The following is a 26,456-nucleotide window of genomic DNA, read 5'->3' as shown; positions in this document are numbered from 1 at the left end:
ATAAAAATATCGAACTCGTGTGTGTATTTTCAAGCATTCGCTCAGACTAATTGTTTCCCTCATTGGGGAAGAGATGAAAAGCTGCCGTGCCACAAAATGATTTACAACATGCGAGGAAACAATTAAGCATAGTGCGCAGCAACTGCTGTTGCTGCTTTCTATACATAGTGTGCTGCTGCTGCTGCGTTGTGTTGTTAAACTTACTGATGAAGGTTGTGTAAGGCGCCGATAAGGGGTTGAAAGAGCTGAGCTTGCACGCCTCGTCGTCTTGCTGGGACCAATTTTGCGACTGCTGCAGCTCCATAACGTGATCGTCTCGCCGGTGAAACACCATGCAGACGTAGCCGTTCGTGCTGCAAGCATACGTGGTTTAATATTTATTTTTTTCATTATTTGTGTCACCCGCGCACACATACGAGCACACGCACACACATACACATACACATATAATAGAGTTTATACGTCTTAAAAAGTTGAAACTGCCATCGTGTAGTATAGTGCATGCATCACATCGGAACTACTGAAAGAAGAAGAAAATCTTGAAGATCTGCTGCTGCTGCTGCTGCTGCTATTGCTGCATCGTTGTTGCTGCTGCTACTGTGCGTTGCTGCTCGTGTCGCCCAAGGGAGAAATCGGAATTTTACTTTATATATATCGGCGACAATTATCCGTCAGCGCCATTCCTGTCTCTTTTTACACCTTTTCGTAGCTTTTTATATGCGGATCGGATGCGAGCGCGGATGGCGTCGAAGCGAGATTTACATCCTTCGGACTTGGACTGAGCGAGACATATTGTTACCTCGTTTCCATATATCGTTACTCGGGGATTCGAAATATTTCCCCGTCGTTTTTTTTCTCCTTTTTTTATTCCTCGCCGCTGCCGCCGACGTCGTCGTCGTCTCTCTTTCGCACCTCGTGACTCTGATGTTGCCTCGTAAACGTAAACGATGTACGGGCTTTACTGCGTCGCTCGCGAGCGCGCGTCCTTTCGTTTTATCCCTTTTTTTTTCATTGATTCTAAATAATTTATTCAGAAGAAGCCTATATATCGCGACGTTTCAACGATTTTCAAGTTTAGAAAACGAGCGCGGGGGGTTTATTATAGCGGAAATTTAATTAAGCGCAGAGAGAAAGAGAGAGAGAGAGAGAGAGTTTATCCAAGTAATTAATGGGATGCTAGCGCTGAAATTTCGGGAGTGATTTTGCGAGAAACAAAAGCCGAAACGGGGTCGTATGATTAAATAATATTGCGGCTGCCGACCGCCTAATTGTTATAGCTTCGCTCTCGCGCGCCCAATACATTGTCACCTCAACACCTGCAATCGCGCGTTTTGCCACTATATTCATCTCGCGCATAAATATCATTTCCATTCTTGATATCAAATCTCACTATAATTATAATTAATAATAAAATTCGCCCGGACTTATTTAAACGATATAAAACGAAAAACCAACGAAAGAAAAAACGAATTTTCACACGGACGGATAAATCTAGCAAATTGATTGTTTAAATAAATAAATTTCACTCGGGCAACAGTCACTCGGCGCTGCATGTACGCGCGCAAAAATCCATTTTCTCATTAGCATCGAGCATCGAGCTGCTGCGGGGTGACTAGAGAGAGAGAAATCGACGCAAAATACAAACCATGCGCGAGCGCGCGCGTTACCCCCGGGTGAACTATGTCGTCGCGCTCGGAGACTCGTATTTTCACCGGGTGACCAATTAATTAAACTTCGCCGGGGTGGCAAAGGCCGCAAATTTACACGCGCACGTGATTCTCGCGGTGCGGTGTCTTTTGTGCCAAGTCAGTATGCCAGGCTTATGCAAGCTGCACTCCGTAAATAATCTAATCAATGCGACGCGGCGGAGTCGAGAATGTACATTTACTTACGTAACGTACGGTAGTTATACGATCCTAACGATTACGCGAACGAATGAAATTTGCCATTGTTGAGAATTCTCCGGGTAAATGTCAATGGCGCATGATAAAACGCCAAGTCATTACATGAGTAGGCTGATTACCTCCTCTTCGAACTCCGAATCGTTATATTGTATACCTATACGTGCTCTCTGCTCTTAGACCTTCTCTCTTTCTCTCGACGACGACGACGACCCTCCCGTCATCCTCGTTCTCCTCCTATCGTGCGATAATACGTGCTCGCGAATCCCCGACAAGATGAGTCGAACGGCGGCACTGCAGTGGAGCGCCGCAAGTTTAAGGATGATTGAGTATACGCGGCGAAAAGAGACTCGAGAAGCCGAAGCACCACCGGAAGAAATTTAAATGTGAATTTTATGTAAGGTACGGTTCCTCTTTACTTCTCTCGAACCCTGTACAATTTTAACTATTCAGATGTAAAAATATCGAGATAAATTTTTTATCTTACGCCTACACGGAGGAGTAGTTTTTTTTTCTTTTACTTGTCGCACTTGAAAAATAAGAAAAGCACATATAGAATTGTAACCGCACAGTTCACGATTTGCCCGCGAAATATGGAAGATATACACGGTTGGTGGATAAGGAAATCGACATAGAAAAACGAATATTCACGTACTCCTTTTCCCGCGCGGCGCACGCGAGCAATTCGATTTGTTCGAATTTCTATAAAATCAGACTGCAAGTATATAGTGGCTCTGCGCCGCTTCGTATATATACGTATATTTATGAATATGTGTCGTATATACACGTAGCGTACGCGACGCGCTCTTTTACGGACTCACGATCTTCGAGAGATGTATAAAATAATAAAATAAAAAATTTCATCAATTTTTAAAAAATATTTTTCTCTCAAGCAAATGGAATTATCGCTACGGAGGCAAATTGAAAATGGAATCGTAACGAGCGTAACGAGCGCGTACCTATTCGAGAATAGATTTTCATCTTCCCTTTTTTTTTGGAAAAATCCTTCGCTACGTGCCAATAGTCGCCTAGCAGTATAATTGAATGCCTCGCCGACCGGATGGTCTTATTAAATTTTCGTCCTTTTTTCTCTTTCTCGCTCTGTCTCTCTTTCTTTTTAACGAATGAAAATTAACCTTATCAAACATCGTTTCGACGCAGACTACTCGCGCCAATCTACTCCATAACATCTGTTTGGCAATCAATCACAAACGGCGCGCGCGGGCGGCACCCAAAGCAAATCTACTTCGAACACGTATATATATAGCGCCTCTCTCTCTCTCTTCTCCTTGCGCGTCGCGAGAAAAGAAAAATCAAAGTTGATTTTAGAGAGCACCGCTGCCGTCGCGGTGCGATGAAAAACTCGTCTACTCGAACAAGCAAGCAAGCCGAGCAAAAAAAAAAAAGAAAAAAAATTAAAGAAAACCAACGCACTCGCGCGCATGCAGCTGCACACACAGAGTGCGCGGGAAAAAGTTTCGGCCTGCCACGCGCGCGCGAAACTTTGCGGCTGGTGCTTATATATAGAGCATTGCAAAACACGTTTTGCCCTGTAGAAACTGAAGCTGCTGCGGCAGCAGCAGCGAGGCTCGAAGTTCACGTAGTATAGAAGTCGTGAAATGGTTCGGAGAGCGAGACTCGCGAGCTATTTATATCTACTATATATAACGCGGCCCATTCTCGGTTGCGATGTATATCTCCGTATGTACAGGCGAAGCTCTCTCATACAGATATATAGACGCGCGCCGTGTCGTCGGGCACGTAAAATATTACTCCTCTCGATCGTGTACGTATGCGACAGACACATACACATGCACACATTCACAAAATAAACTTGGACATGTCTTTCAGTCACGAGGAGTTTTGCGCGCAAAATTTGTTTCGACGCGTTGCGCGCTGCACCCGGGGAACTTGTCTATAGCAGGTATATTATGCGGCATACAGAAATAATAATTATATACGTCGAAACGCCTGATTAGGTGGATTTGAGTTTCACTCGACGCAGCGCGTATACGTATGCAACCATATAATGTATGTAATGTATATAATGTATAAAGGTTGCGAGCGCGCGCCTGACCGCACACGTATCACTACCACTGAATCAGTGAAATATAATACGTTAATACATAGTTTAACGTGCATTGTTAAAACTTTTTTTTAACGGACAATAATTAGTGAGTTAACAACAAGTATTGTTTCATTAAAAAGTAAAAATAAAAAAAAACCATTAACGACTCGGAACAATTATAACGAGGGTAAAAAGCTCGCGCGATATTATTAAAATTATTACTTTGAGTTGATATGCTTTTTTTTATTATATTTTTGTTCCGTGTGTACCCTCTCTCCTCTATTCCCCCCTCTCTCTCTCCCTCTCTGGTTTTTTTTCGTGCGCTGGGAGTGAAATTTTAAATGAGTTTGCACACGCGAAATGTCCTGAACACGAAATCGGTCGAGGAGATCGTATAGCCTTTAAATATAGTACAAGTCACGTTCCGCACACGGAAGCTGCATGTAATTTGCGCTGTATTATTCTGAACCCCAACTTCGTTATCGTCTCTCTCACTCTCACTCGCTCGCTCACTCTCCCTCTCTCGGGCTTTCTATTTTTTTGTTCTACCGCGCGCGATGTTTCTTCAATAGTGTTAACAACTTTTCATGAAAAACTTCATTACCAGTGCCGTTTGCTCCTATTTTTTTCTAATAATAATAGAGAGATCGTTTATTTGTATGCACTAAAAAATTTTCTCCGTTTTGCGGGAGGTATACATAAGTATATAGCACGCGCGAAGTATAGAAGGAGAAAATTTTTCGTATTTTTTTCCTTCTTCTTCGTCTGGTTAGAAGCGTTCCCTATATATTCATAACACGCGGGCGATGTTTCAGTTTGGCGGTGCCGGGCCATGAGCGCGCGCACGCGAAAGATTTACTCCGGCTACGGCAATTATTTTCCCCCAAGAGTCAAGAGCTCGAGAGCATGAGCGGGGCGCAATGCACATAGAGAGAGCGAGAGAGACGTGTGCGGGCCAAGGGCCATTTCGAAGGTGGGATACGATAACGTATACCAGCAGTACCGATGAATATTATGCAACTTTGTACTGTATGATTTAGTCCCGGAGTCGTGTATATAAACTACGCGGCCAACGTATATAATAGTTGGTCGTTATAATTTTCGCGATTTTTCTTCCTCGCATACTTTGAAGATAGCTGTGTGCGATTTTTTCTCTCTCAGTCCCTCTATTTCTGTCTTTTTTTTTTGTAAAATTTATATTTATAGAGCGGGATGGACGCTCGGGCGAACGGGGCGGTCGGGCGCCGAGGCGATGGTGCGTGTATCGCGCAGTTTGAAAGAAGTTTGAGAAAATTATGGTTTTATTTCGGCAGGAAAAAAAGTGGCTCGCGAGTTTTAAAGAGACTTTGAGGGCGAATTTGATGATGGTGCGTTTTTTTTTAAACTGATGCGCGATGCAGCAAGGAGCTAGAGAGAGACAGAGAGGTGTTTCAACCTCTAACGGGTACTTTTCTTCTGCCGGCTGCATTGAAAACTTTTTATCGTTCGCGCACGCCGTCGTTGCTGCTGCTACTGCTGCAGTATTCTTTTGGCACGTGAAAGGTATATTTTCATAGGAGCACTAAATGTAGATGTACAGCTGGTATATTTTTATTGAAGTATTTTAAAATTTCACGATAGAGCTCAAACATTTCGTTCGATATTTTATCAGATAATTTCGATCGGAAGGGGGTAGTTCCGCTCTCTGCTCGTGATAAAAACTGAATTATGATTCCTTCCGCGAGTAAAATTGCTCTTTTCTTCGTTTTAAGGTAATTATACAATAAATTAGAGGTTCACCGTGGAGAAAGAGTAAGAAAGAGAGCGAGAGAAAGGGAAATCTTAAAAAAACAGCTCTCAAAGTACAATTTCATTCTTCTTTTCCGCGGGGTTTTATGATTTTTCTTTTCCTCAAAGTACACAGCGAACTAAGTTAGCGTTTTATCCCGCAGACACAAGGCTTGAAAAGCGCGCTGCGCGTCGAACACTAATGAAAATGAATTTAATATCCGGCTTGGCTGCCAGCAGCACGCGCACACACACACGTATATTATTATATAAAGTGAAGAAACACTTCCTGCGCTCGGAGTGAATCGATTATATTCTACGTGCGGTTTTATAAAAACGCGACTTTGTACGCCGCTTGAAAAATGATCCTTCGCATCGCGTATTATATGTTATATTGTGTTGTATTATAATCGAAAACACGCGATACCCGTTGCTCTTAATTAATTTTTTTTTTAACACGACGCGATGCTCGCAAACGTCGATCGTATCGGTGTATATAATTTTATTACGATGCAACGCGCGAGGGGCTCGGTGAAAAATTATGAAAACGCAGATGAGTAATGGAGTGATTACGAGAGAGCCAAAAATCGTGTAAACGAACGCGCGAGGAGTAAAAAATGCCCATGGAAACAATCGTAATTGTCATGCAATCTGTCCGAATATAAAATTGATACTTGAATGATTCTTATAATGCACAAAAATTATTTCAAAAATTCAGTTTTTATTTTGTATAATAGCTCGCATTGAGAATCGAATTGATAAGCTTTCGGTAACAAAAACATAGCGAGCGAGAGAGTAAAACAAAAGAATAAAGTATCGAGCTTTTTGGGTGTTTTATATCCAATTAAAACGAGTGCGTCGAAATAAAAACTACGCAAGTGATTTTTTTCAATACATACCTACCTACACCGAGCACACGCGGATCGCGCAACGACGCATACACCAGCGAGAATAAAATTCGAGGCTTGTTGATCGCATTTTTCCTGGTCGTTGTCGTTGTCGTCGTCGTCGTCGTCGTTCTTGTTATTCCCGAATATACACACATGAGAGCGCGTGATGTACGCGCGTAAAACAGTGCATCAACGCATGATGGAATTCGAAAGGACTTTTTCCCCTCATAACTCGCGATAGATTTGACATCATGAAAAGGGTTTTCAATGGGAATCAGATTTGTCACACTCTCTTTCACATTTTTTCACAAATTTAAAATTAAAATTATTATAATAAAAACTAAATAATCGTACACAATATAATAAGATAATAACATTATTATTTGTAACATTACTCAATGTCGGTGATAATTAAATTTTTAATTTATTACCTCTCTGTTCAGCACTTGAATTATTTTAACTTGAAAAGGCAAATTAGTTGTTTTAAATATATAACATCAATTAAATTCGGTGTATTATTTATTGCTGAACAATCGCATATTTTGCAATTGATAAATCCAAACTTTATCACACAAGCTTTGCCGATTTATGATACGTATATATAGCAATATACTGCCAAGGAAGCCCGTGTGCCACAGTTTTTGCCTTCGACATTGCATTCTTGGGTAAATTTCTATATGCAATTCGAAATCGGATGTTTTTCGAACCAAGTTATTCTGTATTCGATTTCAAACGGTAGTATATGTTTACACAGCAGTCAAAAGCAATCCACGAGTACGTGTATATATGTATACGACATATGAGAAATGAACGAATGTGGACGAAAAAAAGTGGAAAGGGGAAAAAATACTTTTACGCGCTCTGAAACTCACCAGCCTCGGGTGGCTCTGGTCACAATTTGAAATCGTCCCGGATGATGGTGGCTACTTTTGACCATGGAGTGACAGGTGTACTGGGTCTCGTGCTCGTCCAGAATGGTGAGATTGTTGTACGAGGCCAGGAGTCGCGTACCAGCGGTCGATTCCAGCGCTACCCACGAATGCAGCTTGTACAGCCAGCTCGGGAATGTGCAGCGAGGCGTTTCGGGTTCTGTGGAAAAACGAAACAAAAATGGAAAATAATCAGATTTCAAGAAGCTATGCTGTAATTTTTTTTTTTTGTTTCAACCACGCTGCAATATCGAGTAACGATCAGGTTGAGCATCTAGAAATGGTGCTGTGTAAATGATCTGAATTGTAATGCAATGCTTGTAAAAACAACGCATCATCTGACGCGCAAAAAAATAACAGCACAGTCGCATATAATTGAATCCTACATATTATCCCTTGAATATACCCTCGATGCATATTCCATATCGCGAACCTTCGCCAACGACACAGCATCCAATACGCCCGAGCTTCAGTCATCAACGCACATCGATCGTTCATTGCAATTCCCTCCCATTTACTCGCTTTTCCCCCTTTTGTCTATTTTCCACTTCACCCTGTGTCGTGCGTCTCTCTCTCTCTCTCTCTCTCTCTCTCTACGCAACGTCACTGCACGATTGCAGCAGCAGTGCGAGCTTCAATAGGAGGGGGGTAGGTTGAGGGGGCCTATAGCCGGCTGTCAATTCTTGTCATCGTCATCGTCACACGCTCAAGCAGCTGTAACGAATTATCGACTCGGATTAATCACTTTCCGAGCTTGCGATACTGCAGCGATGCCGGGCGAGTCTCTGCGCATGATACACGCATACACACACTCGCGTATGCACACACACGAAATCTATAATAATATATAAATCGGATTCGCTGTACCATATAAACGTTAATAAACTTTCGCTCCAATCTGCAATTCGCATATAGCGACGACGAAGCTCGATGGGAGTGTATTTGTTTTTGGTAATGGAAAAATGTGACTTGATACCTCTATATATATGTACATATAGCCGCGCGCGCTGTGTATATACGCGTATAAACATTTATGCGCGCGTGGTCGAGCTTATAATCCGCACGAATGGTCAGAGAAAGGGGGGCCGCTGCTGCTTGTTCTCTCGTGCGATATTGGCTTGGACGCAGCGAGCAAGCGAGCTAGGATAACAGGTTATTATGCCTTGTTTATTAAGGATTCCCAGACTGTTTGAACTTGTTATAACAGTTGGAGCCACGATGATTAATGATCCTGGTAGCCACCGCCGTCTAACACGCGTGCAAACGCGCGTACACACATACAATACGTATGGATTATAATGTATACCGAAGGAAAAGTCAATCGTTACAGTGAAAAAGTGCACAGAGAGACGTGACTTCTGAGGCATTGTGTTTTACGAAAGTACGACGATTTCATATAGATTTTCTGTCATTAGCAAGATCACTGCGCAGCAAGTGGAAGGGCTGCAGAAAAAGCTCTCCTCGGATCATACACGAATATATATATGTGGAAGATGGCACAAAAACGAGAACGGAAAATGGAAAACAAAACAGACGAGAAATTAGAGTCGTTAGAGCGCAAGAAAGAGCAAGCGCGCGCGTATCCTACTATATATGTATGGGAACTGTAACGATGCCAGAATGGCGACATTCGCTGTATATGTACGCTGACTGTTTGCTACGGTCATCGAAAACACATTGGATTTCTCTTTCTCTTCTCTCTCTCTCTCTCCGGTGAAAAATTATCTTCTTTCTTTTTCTAGGTCACTGCGAGAAACGAGAGAAAGGGAGTAAAAAACAGAAAGGGAAGAATCGTGGAACGTCGGATGCAAAAAGCAAAGATTGATGGATTAAAAGTATTGACGATCTCTGCGGTCTGTTTTCTCGTTATGCATTTTACAATGGAATATCAATCTTTTGTTTCGACCGCGGATCGTTACGAGAGTGTCACATATTTTACTAGCGAGATGCTAATGAAAATCGATCAAAAGCCAAAGTAACAAGGCGTGCCGTGGCAAGAGAGATGCACAAGAGTGAAGCTAGGGCAGACGAAGGTATGAAGCGCAAAAAAAAGCATATGCGTACTTTCGCTGCACGAAGCGAGAAGAAGCTGATAAAAAAACTAAAGATGTGCCGGACGGAATGCGTTGCTGCTGGCGCTGCTCGTCCCTCCGCGGATGACGAAAGTTTTTAAGCTGCTTAAACGTACGGTCTCGGGAAAGAACTGAATTTATTGCCTCAAAGCTCGACGATTTGAAATATGAACACATGCGCCGCCAACGTCACGCCGGCGGAGCTTCAAGACTTGTAAAATAACTTTTGATAAAATATGAAATTTTTTTCTTGCTCTCTTGTTCGCACATACTCGCGATACTTGCAGTGTACGCGCCCGCGACCCTCGGAAGAGAATATACGTATATATCTGACTTTTTTTCACGGTGTGGGAGCAGCGGCAGCATATATACATGTATTTGAAAAATTTTACACCTTTTCTAAGCTGCCGTGAAACTGCAGCGCTTTTTTCTTTCTCCTCTCCCTCTCTTCGCTCCTCCAAGTTAAAAGCCAAACTAATGGCCGGTTCCGAGGATTTTCAAAACTTTAGAATACACACGGCTCGGCGCGTTGTTATGTATTGTTTCAAAAGCTAATTTTTCCCATCGCTCACTCGTGTGCACTGGAGCTGAGCCGTTGCTGCGTGTTACATACTAGATATACGTGCAGCGCATAATTTATCGACATGCCCTCTCACGACGACGATGTATATATACGGCGTAAACGCGCACGGCGGCAAATTATCGCGGCTATAATAATTTTTGAACGCGCCCGGCATGTGTAGCTAGCTATATGGTGGTGTGTAGCTGCAGCTCTAGTACACGCGCGTCATAGCGTATAGGCTCGCTCAGGAATTCCACATAGAGAGCCGGCTGGTGCTACACATACATTATGCGGATGAGCAGCAGCACGAGCAGCGAGCTCTCGAGCAGCAGCACACATTCTCTATATCCTCGGCGAACAACAGAATGCGATCGCAAGCTATATACCCCAACTGGGTGTGTGTGTGTGTGTGTCTATACGTGTATAGCACTATGGCATTCCTGCGCGTCATAGTTTAGCAGCGCGCGGATCGCCGCAATATGCCACGTCATACCCCCCCCCCCCCCCNCCCCCCCCCCCCCCATTCCAACTGGCCTTTTTCTTCTCCTACCCCTTTAACTTTTCTTTCCCGTTGTATACACATGTATGTATAAATAATGTATTATAATTTCTCGACGATTACCCGAGAGCGATGCAAGCAGCTGTTATAATGTACTTTTAATTTTCTTTCTTTTTTCCTCCCTCCCACATAATATATATAAATGATAAACAAGCATGTAACTCACTCTGTATCATCTTGTGGGTCTTGGCGCCGTCGGTGGCGCTCGTCAGGCCGTTGCAGCTGGCGTCCCCGCTCTGGCCGAGATTCCACGTGGTGTTGCTGGACTTGGCGTAGGCGAAGCAGCGATACCTGTCCTCGTCCTTGACCATACCGGTGCCGCTGAGACGCGCCACGAGATACTGCGTGCTGCCCTCCTTCCACGTTGCCAGGCATTCCATTTCCACGTCTACGTGTAGTAGTTTAAAGACGAGGGATGACGGCGAGAAAGAGAAGAAGCGACATGAAAAAGAAGAATCGATTGAGCGATAAAATGTCTTGGGAGTTGTTGAAATTTATGGAACTCGTGACTCTTTTTTGCCCTTATACACTGTTTCTCGTATCTCGAAGCAGCTCTCTATAAGTGAAATATTCATTCGGCTGATACCAATTAAAGACTGCTATTATATATAGGTATACTACGTTCCGTGTGCTAAGAGCAGAGAGCCGCGTTATTTAAACACGATCGCCGGCGCGCCCGGCTATATCTACACACGCCTCGCTCGCGATATATTGCCCGTACACCTCTGCGAAGCAGTTTATATATTTACGATCGTCCGGATCGTTTATCGCGTCTCTCTCTTTTTTCTTTCCCCCCTCTTTCCGAAACTTTTTTTATATCCTTCGTCGAAATTGAATTTGCCGCTTTTATGCGTTATATATCTTTCATTGCAATTTGCAAAGGCTTCGTGGTGCGACTATATACGTATAGTATCGCAGGAAGAGCTGCTGCTGCTGTGCGTACAATAAACAATGCATAGGACCTCGAATTATATTATGCGACATATAGGGACTTTACTACTGTGTCGCGATAAATAATGATCGATTAGTCGCGTCAGGCGCGGGCGCGCGTTAAAGGCATACACACGCAGCAGCAGCAGCAGCAGCAGCAGCAGTACGACGCGACGACTCTATGTACCCAAGAGCTTTATCAACTTTGCGTGATATGTATACGTAAGTTCGACGAAGGCCAAACATCGAGAGGGTTGCACGCTGGCGTACACACACACACCTACATACGTGCATACTGCAGGTTTGCTCGAGCCAGCAGCATACAGCCCTATATGAATGACTAATGGCCCAGTCGATTAACGTTTGTCGCGTGTTATAACGTCGCGAGAGCAGCTATATATACATATAAAATACCTACATATATATATCGTGTACGCGTAGAGTGGACAAACAGTTTTGCGCAATTATCATCGCGCCCGTGTGACGTGGGGGCTCCTGCACTCGAGGATTACATGAAGCTCGCGCGAGCGCGTGTACCTATATATACCTACGGCGTGCGCACCTGTGTTCCATATTATATATACGTACGCTCGCACTGTGTTGTATTATATTTACACGAGCTTTAGTCTTCGAGTGTGTGCGCATTGTATAGGCACGCGACGTTGTCGTATGTGCACAACACGAGCTGAGTATAATAGATGCGAATTTTCCGTATGTGTGTCTTGGATGTTCGAGTGCGAACGATTAAAGCTCGTTGGCGTGCGCACGATATTACACGTGTTTCTTATAGTCGTTATAATGCACATGTTATTCACCCAATCATAAAACGTAACGATGTAGGGCAAGTTTTTTTATACAACATTGTTCCATTTAAAAAGGAAGTTAATGTTAATAAAAATTCCATCGGAAACAATCATTTCACTCCCGAATCGATCGTATATACGAGCTTGTACGTATATATAAGGTAAATTGATGAGGCAGCTAGCTAGATATACGTGTGGTGCGGTATAATGCTTACTCGAGCTCTCGGTGCCACTGACGTCGGCGCAGGCCATGTAACGCATGAGCAGCTTCGAGTCCTGGGTGCAGGCGTCGGCCTGCGACAGCGGTGACATGCAGGATTTTTCGCCGCCCCGAGTATAGGAGAACTCGAGGGGTCCGTGAAACGGACAGGACGAAGGCGCGGCGTTCGATCGGAAGAGCGAGTAGAGGGTCGCGTCGCCGGCCAAATGCACGCAGATGTCCCAGTCGCCTACCGTGCAAAACGCTGTAAAAATAACGTGTAAAGTTAACTTAAGTGGATCGAATGCATAATTGTAACGTAGATTTTCTGCGACATTACCCTGTTACACAAAAAACTTTGATTTTAACCCATTAATGACCAAACTGCTTGATTTTTTTGTTGGTTTTCGCAGCGATTTTTCTTGTAGTTTTAGGCCTCCAAAAAGTTTCGTATGGACCTATTTCGATGTAAAGTTAAATGCCCTTTCTGAAAATAAGCTCAAAATTTCGATTCTTTGCGTAATAAAAAAGTTATGGCTACTTATACGAAAAAAAACGTAAAATTTTTTGCAAAAAATCAAGTTTTTGATTTTTTTTCACCATGTTACCGTTAGGGAATCACGATATAAATATGATCAGGGGTGATCACGACTATCAAAGTATCTCAGGGAATTTTTATGGAATTTTCGAACCACTACTTCAAACAAAAAATAACTTATGTTCATATAAAACATAACTCATTTTTACTCAAAAACTACTGAATTTAGATAAAAAGTGCAAAAAACCAAAGTTTGAAAAGGAGTTCAAAAATTCCATAAAAATTCTCTGAGATACTTTGATAGTCGTGATCACCCCTGATCATATTCATATCGTGATTTCTTAACGGTAACTTGGCGAAAAAAAAGCGAAAACTTGATTTTTTGCAAAAAATTTTACGTTTTTTTTTTCGTATAAGTAGCCATAACTTTTTTATTACGCAAAGAATCGAAATTTTGAGCTGTTTCTGAAAGGGCATTAAATTTTACATCGAAATAGATCCATACGAAACTTTTTGGAGGCCTCAAACTACAAAAAAAATCGCTGCGAAAACCAACAAAAAAATCGAGCATTTTGGTCGTTAATGGGTTAATGCGGATTTAGTGTAAAATAAGTTATTAAAATCAGACGTTAATTGCTCGAAAAATTCATGAAAATGTAATCAAAATTAATACCAGTCTTCACCGCTAGATGCCGAGTACCTGTATCTTTCAATATGCAAGTGGTAATCGACAAATAACTGTATAATTTTTAAACCTCGAAACAGGTTTTTGATATACAATGCCATTTTTTTTTTAAATGTGTCGTAATTCTAAGCACAAGCATCAATAATAATAAATAATAGTGATGTTATTGAATATAATTGACATTTAAACTTTAGAAATGTCGACAATTAAAACTATAGAGATCTCACTTCAAATCTCATTCATTTACATGTAGATATTTTTAATAATACATGATTACTCACTCTCTTTGTATTGAATGACATTTGGATGTTTTTCGTGCATCACGAGGCATCGGGAACATTTCTCGTTTCTGAAATGTAATTATTAACATGTTAATTATTCCTAATAATATAGACATTTTACGTAGCTACAAAAAATAGTATTGAAAATAACGATTTTGTTTTTGAGTACCCATAAATTATAGCTCAATTCCATTATTGAAGAGTGCATAATTGGAAGAGTGCATAGTAAATGGAAGTATTTAACATCCTCCATATGATTTCTTCTTTCTCTCATACACCGGCTTTAGCATCAATTTCGCAAACACGAAAACAATTTACCATTATCCAGTTCATTTTTCTTAGCCTCTTCTTCCGCGAAGTATAAGAAAACCCAATTTTCATGCACTTGCTATAAGCACTGACTCGTGTTTTCATTCTCACTGAGGCGCATACTCTTTTTTGTTATTTTTTTTTCTCGTTGCTGTATAATAATAGCCGCTTGTATTATCGTTCCACAAATACTTGCGCATGTGTGTATGTGTGTGCAATATGCTTTTTAACAAAGCTCTAGACCGTGAGGCAGGAAAAGTATACTCGCGCGCGAGCTTTAATGGAAATAGCACTTTATTAATAGTCCAATTGCCATTTGCTTAAGCTGTATAAACGACTCCATATTCCGAGCTTTGTGGTGTATATATAGCAGCTGCATATTAAAGCTCGCGTCTTGAACATATTATAAAGTTCCGGTAAGCTATATATGCACACAAAGACCAATTGCAACGAATATCTATATGCGCTCGTAGCTGCCAGCGTGTAGTATAACTATACGTACATATCGTACGCCGCGCGGAAAATATCGTGCTGCCTTTTGTGCTCCGCGAAGAAATGGAATTGTTAAGCGCGCAAGAATGTTTTAAACGGGAGTCAAACGAAGCAGCGGAAAGGGGGAGAAGAGGGAAGCAAAAAAAAAAAAAAAAATTGAGAGATGAAAGAAAAATGACAAGCGGTATACTTTTGATGATGATGGATGCATACTTCCGTTGTGTGCGTGCATTATATTATTATACATCTACCATAGCCACTTTAACGAATCAACTTTAACAACTATGCTCGGGCCATAACTGCTTGTAATACGTAGATGTATACGTGGCGTCGATATAACAAACTTAAAACTCATCCTTTGTGAGAAGGAAACTCGGACAACGTCAGGCAGGTATACAAAGTCAGGCGTGGGAAGATGCGCATTCAGGCGTTGTATATTACTGATGCTGCAGCAGCAGCAGAAGGAGCAGCTTCGCCCGGGTGTCGTGCAACCAAACGATCGAGAAAGAGAGTCATGGCTCCAGACGAAAGAGAGAAGAGTTTAAGAGAAAGAAAGAGAGAGGCAGGGATAGTAGAGGAAGCCAATTAGCCGTTTAACATGAAACTAAGCGTAAAGTAAGTACGGAAATTTATTCAACTCGTTGCGACTCGATAATAATTCGCTCCGCGCTCTCTGTATATACAGGTATATAGACGGTACGCAATATGCTCCTGCGCTTTCCTCTTAGTCGTCGTCGTCGTCGTCGTCGTCGTCGTCGTCATGTTTGAGTAGCAGCCCAAGTATTAGACTCTACTTGCAGAACAAAGGTTAACTTTGCGAAGCTTAAAGTCAGTACATATACAGGAGCTACTGCTGCTGCTGCTGCTGCTGGCAAAGAAAGGCAAGATAGCTCGAGACTGACGTTAAGTAAGCTAGAGAAAGGCAGTGAGAGAGAGAGAGAGGTAGATACATGTATTTATGTGCATAGTATATACGTATAGGCAAAGTATCGAAGACGCGCGAGCTGAACGATAAGTTTGCGCGCTGCGGCGCTTCGAAACTCCAAGCGGCTATATAAATCTATACATTGTATATACGCGCGCATAAAGATGTCCGGGCAAAAGCTCGCTTATATGTATACATAGGAAGCGAGACGTAAGACACACACACACACACACGCTTGGAAAGTGTCTGCGATGAATACGGTCAGTCGAGTGATCTTGGCGATCGAGCTGCGACGAGAGCGCGCAGCCAACAAAATGTTACGATTCTGCGAATCGAAGTCGCAAGCACGCGAGTGCAATTGCCGAGAGACTTTTATGTATACGCGGAGACAGGACGCGCGCTCCACTTGCTGGCGCTCGCGCAGCTTGCGACCGCAAGTGCACAGACACACACGATTTATCGTAAACACGGATTCGCGCGCGTTATGCAAATACATAAGCAAATGGTAATTTCGTTGATCCGATTTCACGCTATCGCTCTACACACGCATAACTTCGAACTGATTATAGCCGGCTGGGCGTATAAATAAAGTGCATATATAGAGCGCTGCATATAGGTGCAAGCATGAAAAGCTACATAGCACACGTATACATACTTGCTCGGGCGCGCGAGCGTCGGGGAATCACAGCCCTGAGCTTTCGGAGCCAAGTCTCGAGTGCGTTAAATTAAGCAATATATACGGCGAGTGTGTATGTGTGCATGCACTGCAACAGCAGCAGCACCATCCTGCAGAGAATGAGAGAGAGAGAGAGAGAGAGGGCGAAAGCTCCAGCTCGCTATATACAGGGTATATAATAAGGCATCGCAAGCTCGCGCACTTCGCTTCGCTACGATGTGGTCATCTCGGGACGTTGCCACTGCTGCTATATACTGCAACTATTACCTCGTGAGCACTAGCCCGTGTGTACAGTTTGGAATATTAACACCCGAAACATTCGCGCGCATCCATTCTCGCAGCAGCAGAGAGAGAGAGAGCTCTATATACTCGCAACAAACACATTCTTGCAACGCTGCTGTTACTGTATATGTGGCTATATATATGTGTGTTTGTGTACGCGTGAGTTTGTGCCTGCACGTGCAGCTATATGTGTGTATCCATACTGCAGGTTGCTCCGCTTTGCTAGATATATACGTATATACTAGACTGGAGGATTCGCTACTGCTGCTGCTGCTGCTATATGCGGTCGAGTTGATGAGTGGAGACAGAGAAGGGAGGGTGACTCCCGGATAGTTCATCAAGCTTTAAGAATTACGAGGCGCGCTCCGTGAATATGTATTATATAAGCCGCGCCTGGATCGTATACAGCGGAATATGATTAAGTATATCAAGAGGGAAATTTCGAGCGCTGCTATACAAGCACGCGTGATGTGGCGCGAGCTCCGAGAGCAAATTGTATCGAACCGAGAGCGTTGAAAGAATCTGCATTATGTGTAAGAGGTAAAAGTCTAGTATTACATAAAATATATAAAAGTTTCATTCACTCCTCGGTACAAATGAAATGTGTCCGAAAAATTATGAAAATCATCTTCCAACTCAAGTCTGCTGTTGGTGGAAAGATAATATTCTTAATTACAATTGTTTCTTGGTTTTTCGTTGGTCATTTGAAAGAATAAAAACTTTCCCGCTTGAGAGTTTGTATTTCGACCCTAAAAAACACATTTAATAACCATTTTATTAAAGATTATTGACAATATCACAGACAAAAAAGCTGAAATTTCAATATATTTATACTTGCAGACTAAAGAATTTAACTAAAAACCGCTTCGATATTTCGATACACAAAGATTTCCGCTTTCACCAGATATTTTTTTGTTTATTTTTTACTTGATTATAAACTAATTACAAGTACTTTTATCAACCAACTTTGACATGTAAAGTATACGGGGGACGGTTTGTTTTGCCTCCAGGCAAATCAGCTGGTCGATTTGTGACCGTTACTGACGACTGTGAAAACGACCTATACAGCAGCAGACACGTATACGCGTTGGGCGGCCTAGATCAAATCGGTGGAGTTTCTACTTTCTAGATCAAACGAGAACACATGTTATAATCTCATGCCTCGTGTAGATGTATTTATACTTGGCATCGGCCATAAGACCGTCCATGCCTGTGCCAGCCTAATTTTCAAGTGCTGCTACGCGTGTTAGTGCAGACTACTGACCATTCAACGACACGTATGTACAGTCGAAGTCGCTTGGATAAAAATTAGAAAGTACAAGACTAGCGAAGTAGGGGCGTGGCCTATATGCCCAGCCATGTGCTACTATTACTATTGCAGCGTACATACGTTATACATATACTCGGTCCCTAGTGCGCACGAATTAAACTTTCTAACCACGCTATAGTAGTATAGTTTCATCCACGTGTTGTTTTTTTTACTTTCCATATAGATCGCAGTGTATGCATGGTGCAGTACGCGTGAAGACGACGCAGCGTGAACAGTGCAAGATCGCATCGAGTACACCGAGTGATTAAAAGTAACGAATATTTCATATCGTAAGTTACTGTGTTGTGTGAGTGTATATGAAAATGGCTGTGAGTAAAGCAGCCTCGATAGAAATATTGAAGAGAATGCGACGAGCGGTCAATTGGAAGATCGAAAAAGACCGAAGTCAATTTTGCCATCTACTTTATTATTTGATCATAAATTGGGAGGGTCAACTTCCAAATCTCCGAGATATTTTTCGAAAAGAAGAAATCGACGATATTCTTATGCACGCCGTAGTGTCTGCTGGTGTAAGTCGCGCAGGACTACACTTTATCAGGTTCGTGATTGATACTGGCTACAAAGACGAGCCCAACGTTGATAATTACGGCACGCCTCTGTTGTATCATACCACGCCGATTCATTATTTGGCTACACACCATATCCAGGACTGGAAGTCATACGTTCGTAAGCTTTTTGATATTTACGACAAATTCGATGTGAACTATACCGATGACACTGGCCTCACGCACTTCCATGTGGCCTGCATAGCTGACTGTAGAGACGTCGTTAGTTACTTCCTTGTGCTCGGGCAAAATTGTCTCGAAAATTTTTGCTGGCGAAAAACGGGTGATTCGCCGTTACACTTGGCTGTGCAAAACAACCGAAAGGAGCTGGTCATAACGCTGCTGAGAAATGGCGCCAATCCGAATTTGGTCAATGCAATGGGATCGACTCCTCTGCACGTCATTTGCAAGGGATGGCACGACAATGTTCACTTGGTGGAGTCGTTATTCCAGTTCAGCAACGACAGATATTTTCCGATTCCAGTCGACACCCGTGACAGAAATGGCGACACACCATTGCACTTGGCATTGCGATCCGGCAAAAAGAAGAATCTGATGAAATTTCTGCTGGAAAAAGGCGCCGATCCTAATTCAATCGACGTGTATAATAAATCGACACCTCTGCATATTCTTTGTAACAGATCTGACGACGTTGAACATCTGGTTGTGTCATTCCTCCGGACCAGTGATGAAATTGCAGATTTGCTAGAGTCTCTCCTCAATATCGAAGACTACGAACATATGAGACCGCTTGTCAATGCTCGTGACAAGTTGGGTAACACACCATTGCACTATGTTCTGGCTCGTGGCCACATAGAATTGAGCGAACTTCTGCTGGGAAACGACGCGGATCCAAATTTAGCCAATGCAAAAGGATTGACACCTCTGCATACTATTTGTAATAATAAATCCAGTGATAACTTCTTCCTCGAGTACTTCCTGAATACCAACGAGAGCTTGGGTGAGACGGTGCAAGTCAATGCCCAGGATAACGAGGGTAACACGCCGCTGCACCTGGCATTACGATGCGGCCACGAGAAGATGTCCGAAACTTTGTTGGGCAGAGGCGCCGATCCACGTTTGGCCAATTCGATAGGATTGGCAGCTCTGCACACGGTTTGCAAGGATCACAACGATCGCCATGCCTTGGCGGAGATGTTATTCAAGGTCAGCAAGGCAAAACAACAGTTAGTGCAGGTCGGCGCCCAAGACAATTTGGGCCGGACACCGCTTCAATGGGCCGTGGCGAGTTGTTCGTTGAAAACTGTCGAGGTACTTTTCAAGCATGGTGCTGATCTGTCAAGCTTCGTTTTCCCAACCGAGAGTCACTTCTACGAGGCATTAGATCTAGAGACACATATGAGTAACTTTAAAACAAACCTAGCGTCCAGCGCCATGGAACTCGTCGAACTTCTTGAGAATAAAGGTTACGAGATGGACCGAAGGGACGCCTTGACGATCATGGCATTATTCGCTAAGTACGGCTTGTTCCAGAAGTCGGAGCATCTCGAAGAACTTCGTTGGTACGACGACGAGAAGTCGGCCAAAAAAGTGATAAAGATAATGATAAATTCGAGTCAGTCGCTGTACGACTTGGTCGAAATTAGACCCAACGAGGCGGCTAGACAATTTGCTCGTTCGGATCTCTTCAAGTTTGGGCACTCGAAAAAACTAGTCAGCCTCCCCAAGGGTCAAAAAAATGCATGCGATTTGCATCTGTGCGAGACGCTATCGAGAAAATTTTTCCTGGTCTGGACACTGGATTGTTTCGTGGAACTGATACACCACCGACTGCCGCTTCTCTGTTGCGACATGATCATCGAGGAGCTGACGAACGAAGATTTACGTAATATTTGCTTGGCGGTTGAAAGACAAAGCTCGCAATGTGCTGCATAAGCATATTTGCTGTATTTTTTCATGTCTGACGTTGTTAAATGTGATAGATTTTCTGTATGATATAACGAATAAATAAATTTAAAAAAAAATTAGTTTCGATTTTCCTTTTGATAAGCACCCGATCATTTACATTTATGAAGTTGTGTGTTCGTTACTACGGCACTTTACTGCGATCTATTATTATCTGTAAATATTTTTTAAATATCATATTAATCTAGTCTCTCGAGTTTACGAAGAAAAAAAGCTCTGGGAAGAAAACAAAGGAAAACGAGCCGGGACCTCGCGATGGAAGACAGTAGCAGCAACGGCGGCAGAGTGAGAGATCTATAATACAGATTGCGCGAAAGCAGAGTGACATCGGAACATGCGCTTGATACGCCGAGCAGCTCATAATTAATTAAGCGAGCAGCCAGAGCTCGGAAAGCTCCAACGTCGAAAGTAGTTCGCAGAATAGATAATATATGTGTCATACTCGTCGCGCACGCGAGCTATACGAGATTCACCGCGAGATCGGAGCATAATATATTTTTCATGCGGCCCGCGTATGTCGTATACGCGTCGAATCGAGCTGCTCTGCAAGCGCAGTGCAATTTCGCAATTGTCTCGCTGTACGTAACGATTTTTCTCGTAAAAATCCTACTTTACAAATAGGATACAAAACCGCAGCGAGTTTATATGCGCAGAGAAATATTCATTCGAACGATCATCGAGTATTTTTCATGGAAAACGTCAAAACCATCTACACGCGCATGCACGCATACACACACTCAGCGGACTCGAGGTACGTAGCAGTAGCGACGGCGATAGTGCTTGAAATTCGTCACATGTCCGCGACCCTTTTGTCTCTCTCTCTCTCTCTCTCTCTCTCGGCTCGTTCGACCCTCTCTTTCTCTCTTCTCGGTTGCCCCGCGTATAACGTATATAAATCATCGCATCTATATCTGTACGTTATGATCAGTCTCCCTTTCTAGGCTTTATTGACAGGTCTATAATGCCGCGCGTATTCGTGTATTCTATACGTGTATGCGTGCGGGCGTACGAGGCAGGGAGGCGCTCCTCTGCCCTCGCGAAAACTAAAGGGATGTGTTGTGTGTTGACGCAGCACACGTACAGTTATAACAAGTGTCTGGCGCGCGCGCGTTCGCGAGGCTACATGCAGCGGGGGGAGCGAAATGTGCAAACAAAGCAAGTGTCTGGGATGCTCCGCGGACGGTGGCGGTGGTGGTGGCGGCGGCGAGCTTTCAAGTGTATAGGTGTTCGCGGAGCGCGTTCGCGTGTATGTAGGTATATATGTTTGGTTTAGGCAGCGAATAGGGAAGGTCCCCGTGTGCTTGTACACGATGTACATGTAACGCGAGTCGAAGGATTTTCTCCTGCGTGTCGCGTGATGTATGTAAGCTCCGAGCCGCTAACCAGCGTCACGTTCGACGACGAAGCTCGCAGACCATCGTATGGACTATGTATACACATGCCAACGCGTTGTATTTTTTTATTACATTCGTATTATATTTATATCGATTCTCGACTCGCATGCGTTTTAAGAAGGCTGTCGCAAGGTTTCTGCTGCACCTGATATTAGAGAGAAAAATCGATAGAAACGTATTTTTTATTTGTTTTCGGTGAAACGTTGCGCGCAAGCCTGTTATTCATGGGGATTTCGTTCATAATCCAGCTTGCAACGTGTATACGGCGGCGCGAATCGACGCGAGGTGCGATTCTTTTTTTCTCTTTTCACTTTATTCATTCGCGAAGGCAATTAATTCGATGATTCGACGCGTCGAGAGCAGTAACAGCAGCTATTATATACGTACGATTCGCACACTTCTTTGCCTTCGAGATGCGACGAGGCGTGCACGGATTTACGCGCCAACAAAAGATTGCGCTCGACGAGTATTGCGATAATAAATAACAATTACGAATGATAATGTAACTCGAGGATGCGAAGGTAAAATGTCGCGATTATCGAACTGTCTCGCTAACGCGCATAATTTTAAGTACGAGAGGCAGAATTGCACTGCGCTTGATACGCCAAGTCGAGTATTCGCATTTTCGAGTCATTTCCTTCCCTCGCTCGCAAGCTTTCCTCTTCCTTGTGCGTAGCTTATACCTATATTTTGTACGTGCGCGCGCGCGCCGTATGCTGTTCAATAATTTTCTAATGCTTCGATGAACTGCGCCGAGAAACGTTAACGTGCAGACAATCGAGGAGGAAGGGGGGGGGGTGCCTCGCTCCTCCCGGACAATTACGAATCGTTTTTTCGCTTCGACGATTACGCCTTCGTCACCTTCGTTTTGTTTGAATTGCGATATTACAATTATGTACACGTTGATGTTTTGATAAATAATTGGGTGTAGCTGAGCACAAACGTGTAAGTGCATAATTTTCTCGTAATGGGGATTCTATAATGAAAGAAGAATTGAAATAAAATAAAAACAGAACAAAAATTTTAATCTGCTTAAATTGATGAATTCCATTTTTATTAAATTATTTATTTGAATTATATAAAAAATCTACAGTACTGAATAACTCTAAACATTAAAAAATACTGAAAATATTGTTTATTGCGATCGCTAGCTTTGCCAAGTAACCGCTAAGCATATACAACATAAATCTTTGTTCGTTAGCGGCTCAATGATTTTTTCACAGCAGGGTATCGGTAACTGATAGCTCACCAGCGTGAAAAAAAATTCTAGCGTCCAACGCCGAAAAAATCCTCTCGATAATTTTTCACACAGATATTCAAAACAAGACTTCCTACTGTCGAAGTGATGACATCCACGGAGGATCCACGTAAAAGGAAGACGACCACAAGTGTTCACGAACTCGAAGTAGTCTGCATATGTGAGTCGTTTTTCCCCCTCTTCGGGTCGTAGCTGTATCAGGCCGTGTAGAGATAGGCTCGGTTTTATCATCATATATCGTACATCTGTATACCAAGATTTTTCAAGATCCGACGATGTTTCGAACAATTCGTGCTGATAGAAAATTTTCATAATTGTCTGGGCGTCGCTTCCGTCTAGTTCGTATCCTCTTTTTTCAAGACATTCGACGACGCTTAAAACGAGAGACGCTAGTCTCAATTTTATGCGATACGATGGAACCCTTTCCAAATGCGGTTTCAATCCCTCAGCAAAGTAACTCTCAGTTGGAAAAATGAAGTTCGACAGATCAGCGCCACGATCCACGAGCATATCGATAGATTTCAGCGCAAGACTTGCTACGGCCCATTGCAACGGTGTCCGCCCCAATTTGTCCTTCACGTTGACCAGCACTTTCTGCTTCATGTTGTCGCTCGTCTTGAAAAATGTTTCCACCAAGTCATCATCGACGTATCTGCTGCAAACCGCATGCAAAGGTGTTAGTCCTTCTGCATTGGCTATATTCGGATCTGCGCCATTGCTCAGCAGAAATTTGATCAGGCTTTTGTGGCCACGGTCCATGGCCAAAAACAATGGCGTTATTACCCAAGTTATCCTTGACGTCGATCTGCACTGGCTGATACTTTTCGTCACTCATCTCGAATAATATCTTCCCGCAGTCTCCAGCATCGATATATTCATTGCAAATAACGTGCAGAGGTGTAAATCCATCCTTGTTGATTAGTTTTGAATTGGCGCCATACCTCAACAGCAATTTCAAGACCTCCTCTTCTGCGTTCCTCAGAGCAAAGTGTAGCGGGGAGTCACCTGTTTGTTGCATGAGAAAATTAGGGTTCTGCCCGAGCTCTAAGAATTTTTCGACGAAGTCATCATCGCCATTCTCACAGGCGACATGAAAATGTGTCAAGCCGCGTTCATCGATGTAATCCACATCGAACCTGTCGTAGATTTCGAAAAGGTCACTGGCAACGTGTAAACTGTACCACTGTCTAGCTACATGATGTATTGGAGTGGTACGGTACAACGATGGTCTACCGTCTTCATCAACCTCGGGCTCGTCATTGTAGCCAGTCTTGATCACAAATTTGATGAGCTCATAAGACTTCACCAAAAATTCTGAGAGAAGCCTATCGATTTCTTTTGAATGAAAAATGTCTCGGAGATTTGGATATTGGCCCTTCCAGTGTCTGATTAGCGGATAAAGTTTATTAATAAATTCTTCTCGTTCTTCTTGCACCTCCCAATTGACCTCTTCTCGCATCGTTTTCAATTGTTTCGAACAGTTTTGGTTGTATTGGGCCATTGTTCTACGCACTCACGAAACACACAGTATAATTTTTACTTTTTTCACGAGTCACTAGCTGCGATCTTCCTTTGTTTCTTTTGCAGCGACCTCGTAACGTGTACTGACTATAGGTAGACACTGAGATCTTAATAGAGGGTGTGACGGAGCACAAGCCGTCAGTAAGCGAGTCGAGCACTCGCAGAAAATGCGTCGCGCCGAGACTGCCGCACGCGCGTATGTATGAGTGAGTGCGTGTGTGTTTCCCTTATCTCGCGCGTTTTCAGGTAGATGATAAGCAGTGGCCCGTCGGACTGATGATGTGAAGCCAGGAGCGTGGCCCAGTATCAACACGTGCGAGAAGGACAGAAAAGAGCCGAGCAGACACCGGGCGAATTCCTTTCGCTACGAGGCAGGCAGATTAGAATATGCTGGCGAGTGAGAAGGTCACGCGAAAGCAGAGTGATAGAAAGACGCAGGAAAACGCGAGCTAGTGCGTGAAGCCGAAGTTGCCGAAGTGATTGCTGAAGTTGTCGTTGTGACGCGGGTGAGCAAGTGCACGTGTAGTGCCCGTGGGAAATTGCATACACGAGTCAGATCGGAGCCCAGGTGGGCAAGACACGTCGGAGCAGACTCGTCCGATCGGGCAGACAGAATCGCACGAGTGAGGTGCCCGGAGCCCGAAAGAGGACGAGAAGTTTGAATGTAGACAACACACGTGGAGGTACGACGAAGCCCGGACGCGGACAGCAGTAGTAGTTGGGCTAGTGTAAGTGAGGCCACGCGAGTGTCGTAGCGATGACACTGGGCCGATAGTAACGTGCGAGCAAGTCTCGGCCCTCGTGGGCTATCGGAAAGTGCCCAACGCGTGCGTAAGCAGCCACGGGGCCGTATCGTAAGCCGAAGATTGTAATTCGCGTATTATTTGTTATCGTTTGCCCTCGTGGGCCTTAAATAAAGGTAAATCAATTAATCGTGAAGGAACGCGTGTCAATTCATTTCGCTTGACCTATTCGAGAATTTCAGGTATCAGAAGCCTAAGCAAAGGAAGGTGAGTGAACGGGCTCACGGCTCGCCCGTGCTGGTGACGGGCCCAATATCCCCTCTGGGACTCGAGTCAGGTAGAGCGGGCCCCATAAATAAAGTGCACGGCAGTCGAGCTGAATTACCCACCCGGGGTAGGCTGTCCGTCGCAAGGGTAAACAAATGCACGAACCAGTATAAGAATACGAGTAACGCGATTTATGCTGGCGTTGCACGAATACGCAGAGCAGGAGAAAGACGATAACACGATGTTGTGTTGCGTGAACGTTACAAAATCATGCGCCGAGAGCAGAAGTCAAGCGAGATTCTTGACACATAAGCAGATGCGAGCCATCGTATGGGCAGTGGTACTCAAAGGCATCAGCCAATTACAGTGCGTGAAGGATTCTGTCTCCGTGATTCAACTATCATCGCGTTCTATTCCGTTTGCTCGTTTTTCACGGATATCCAATAAAAAAATTTCACTTGAAAGATAACAAAACAAAGATATAAATAAACAAGCGAAAAAGAATATCGATATAACCCTGACTTTTCATTAAAACAGTTCCCTCTGTCGCAAAGAAAATTCCTTGGACCGAAAATCTTAATCATAAAAATATTTTTCATCGATT

At 43.4% G+C, this 26,456-nt stretch overlaps 1 protein-coding gene across 2 annotated transcripts in view; it reads right to left on the bottom strand.

The window, feature by feature from the left end:
* The window catches only part of LOC106652588, a 221,109-nt gene that overhangs the window by 5,264 nt on the left and 189,389 nt on the right, over window positions 1-26,456 (bottom strand). For both annotated transcript variants that reach the window (XM_023459291.1, XM_023459292.1), the window contains exons 4-8: window positions 14,185-14,252; window positions 12,697-12,945; window positions 10,915-11,136; window positions 7,499-7,715; window positions 205-353 (exon numbers count right to left, since the gene is read on the bottom strand). In XM_023459291.1, the coding sequence (XP_023315059.1) occupies window positions 205-353; window positions 7,499-7,715; window positions 10,915-11,136; window positions 12,697-12,945; window positions 14,185-14,252 (905 nt within the window). The remainder of the gene's footprint in view (window positions 1-204; window positions 354-7,498; window positions 7,716-10,914; window positions 11,137-12,696; window positions 12,946-14,184; window positions 14,253-26,456) is intronic.

Source organism: Trichogramma pretiosum, unplaced genomic scaffold (assembly GCF_000599845.2).
Source record: "Trichogramma pretiosum strain Unisexual culture from Peru unplaced genomic scaffold, Tpre_2.0 scaffold44, whole genome shotgun sequence".
NCBI lineage: Eukaryota > Metazoa > Arthropoda > Insecta > Hymenoptera > Trichogrammatidae > Trichogramma > Trichogramma pretiosum.
The sequence above is the reverse complement of the archived record's forward strand: the minus strand, read 5'-3'. Positions and strand labels throughout refer to the sequence as shown.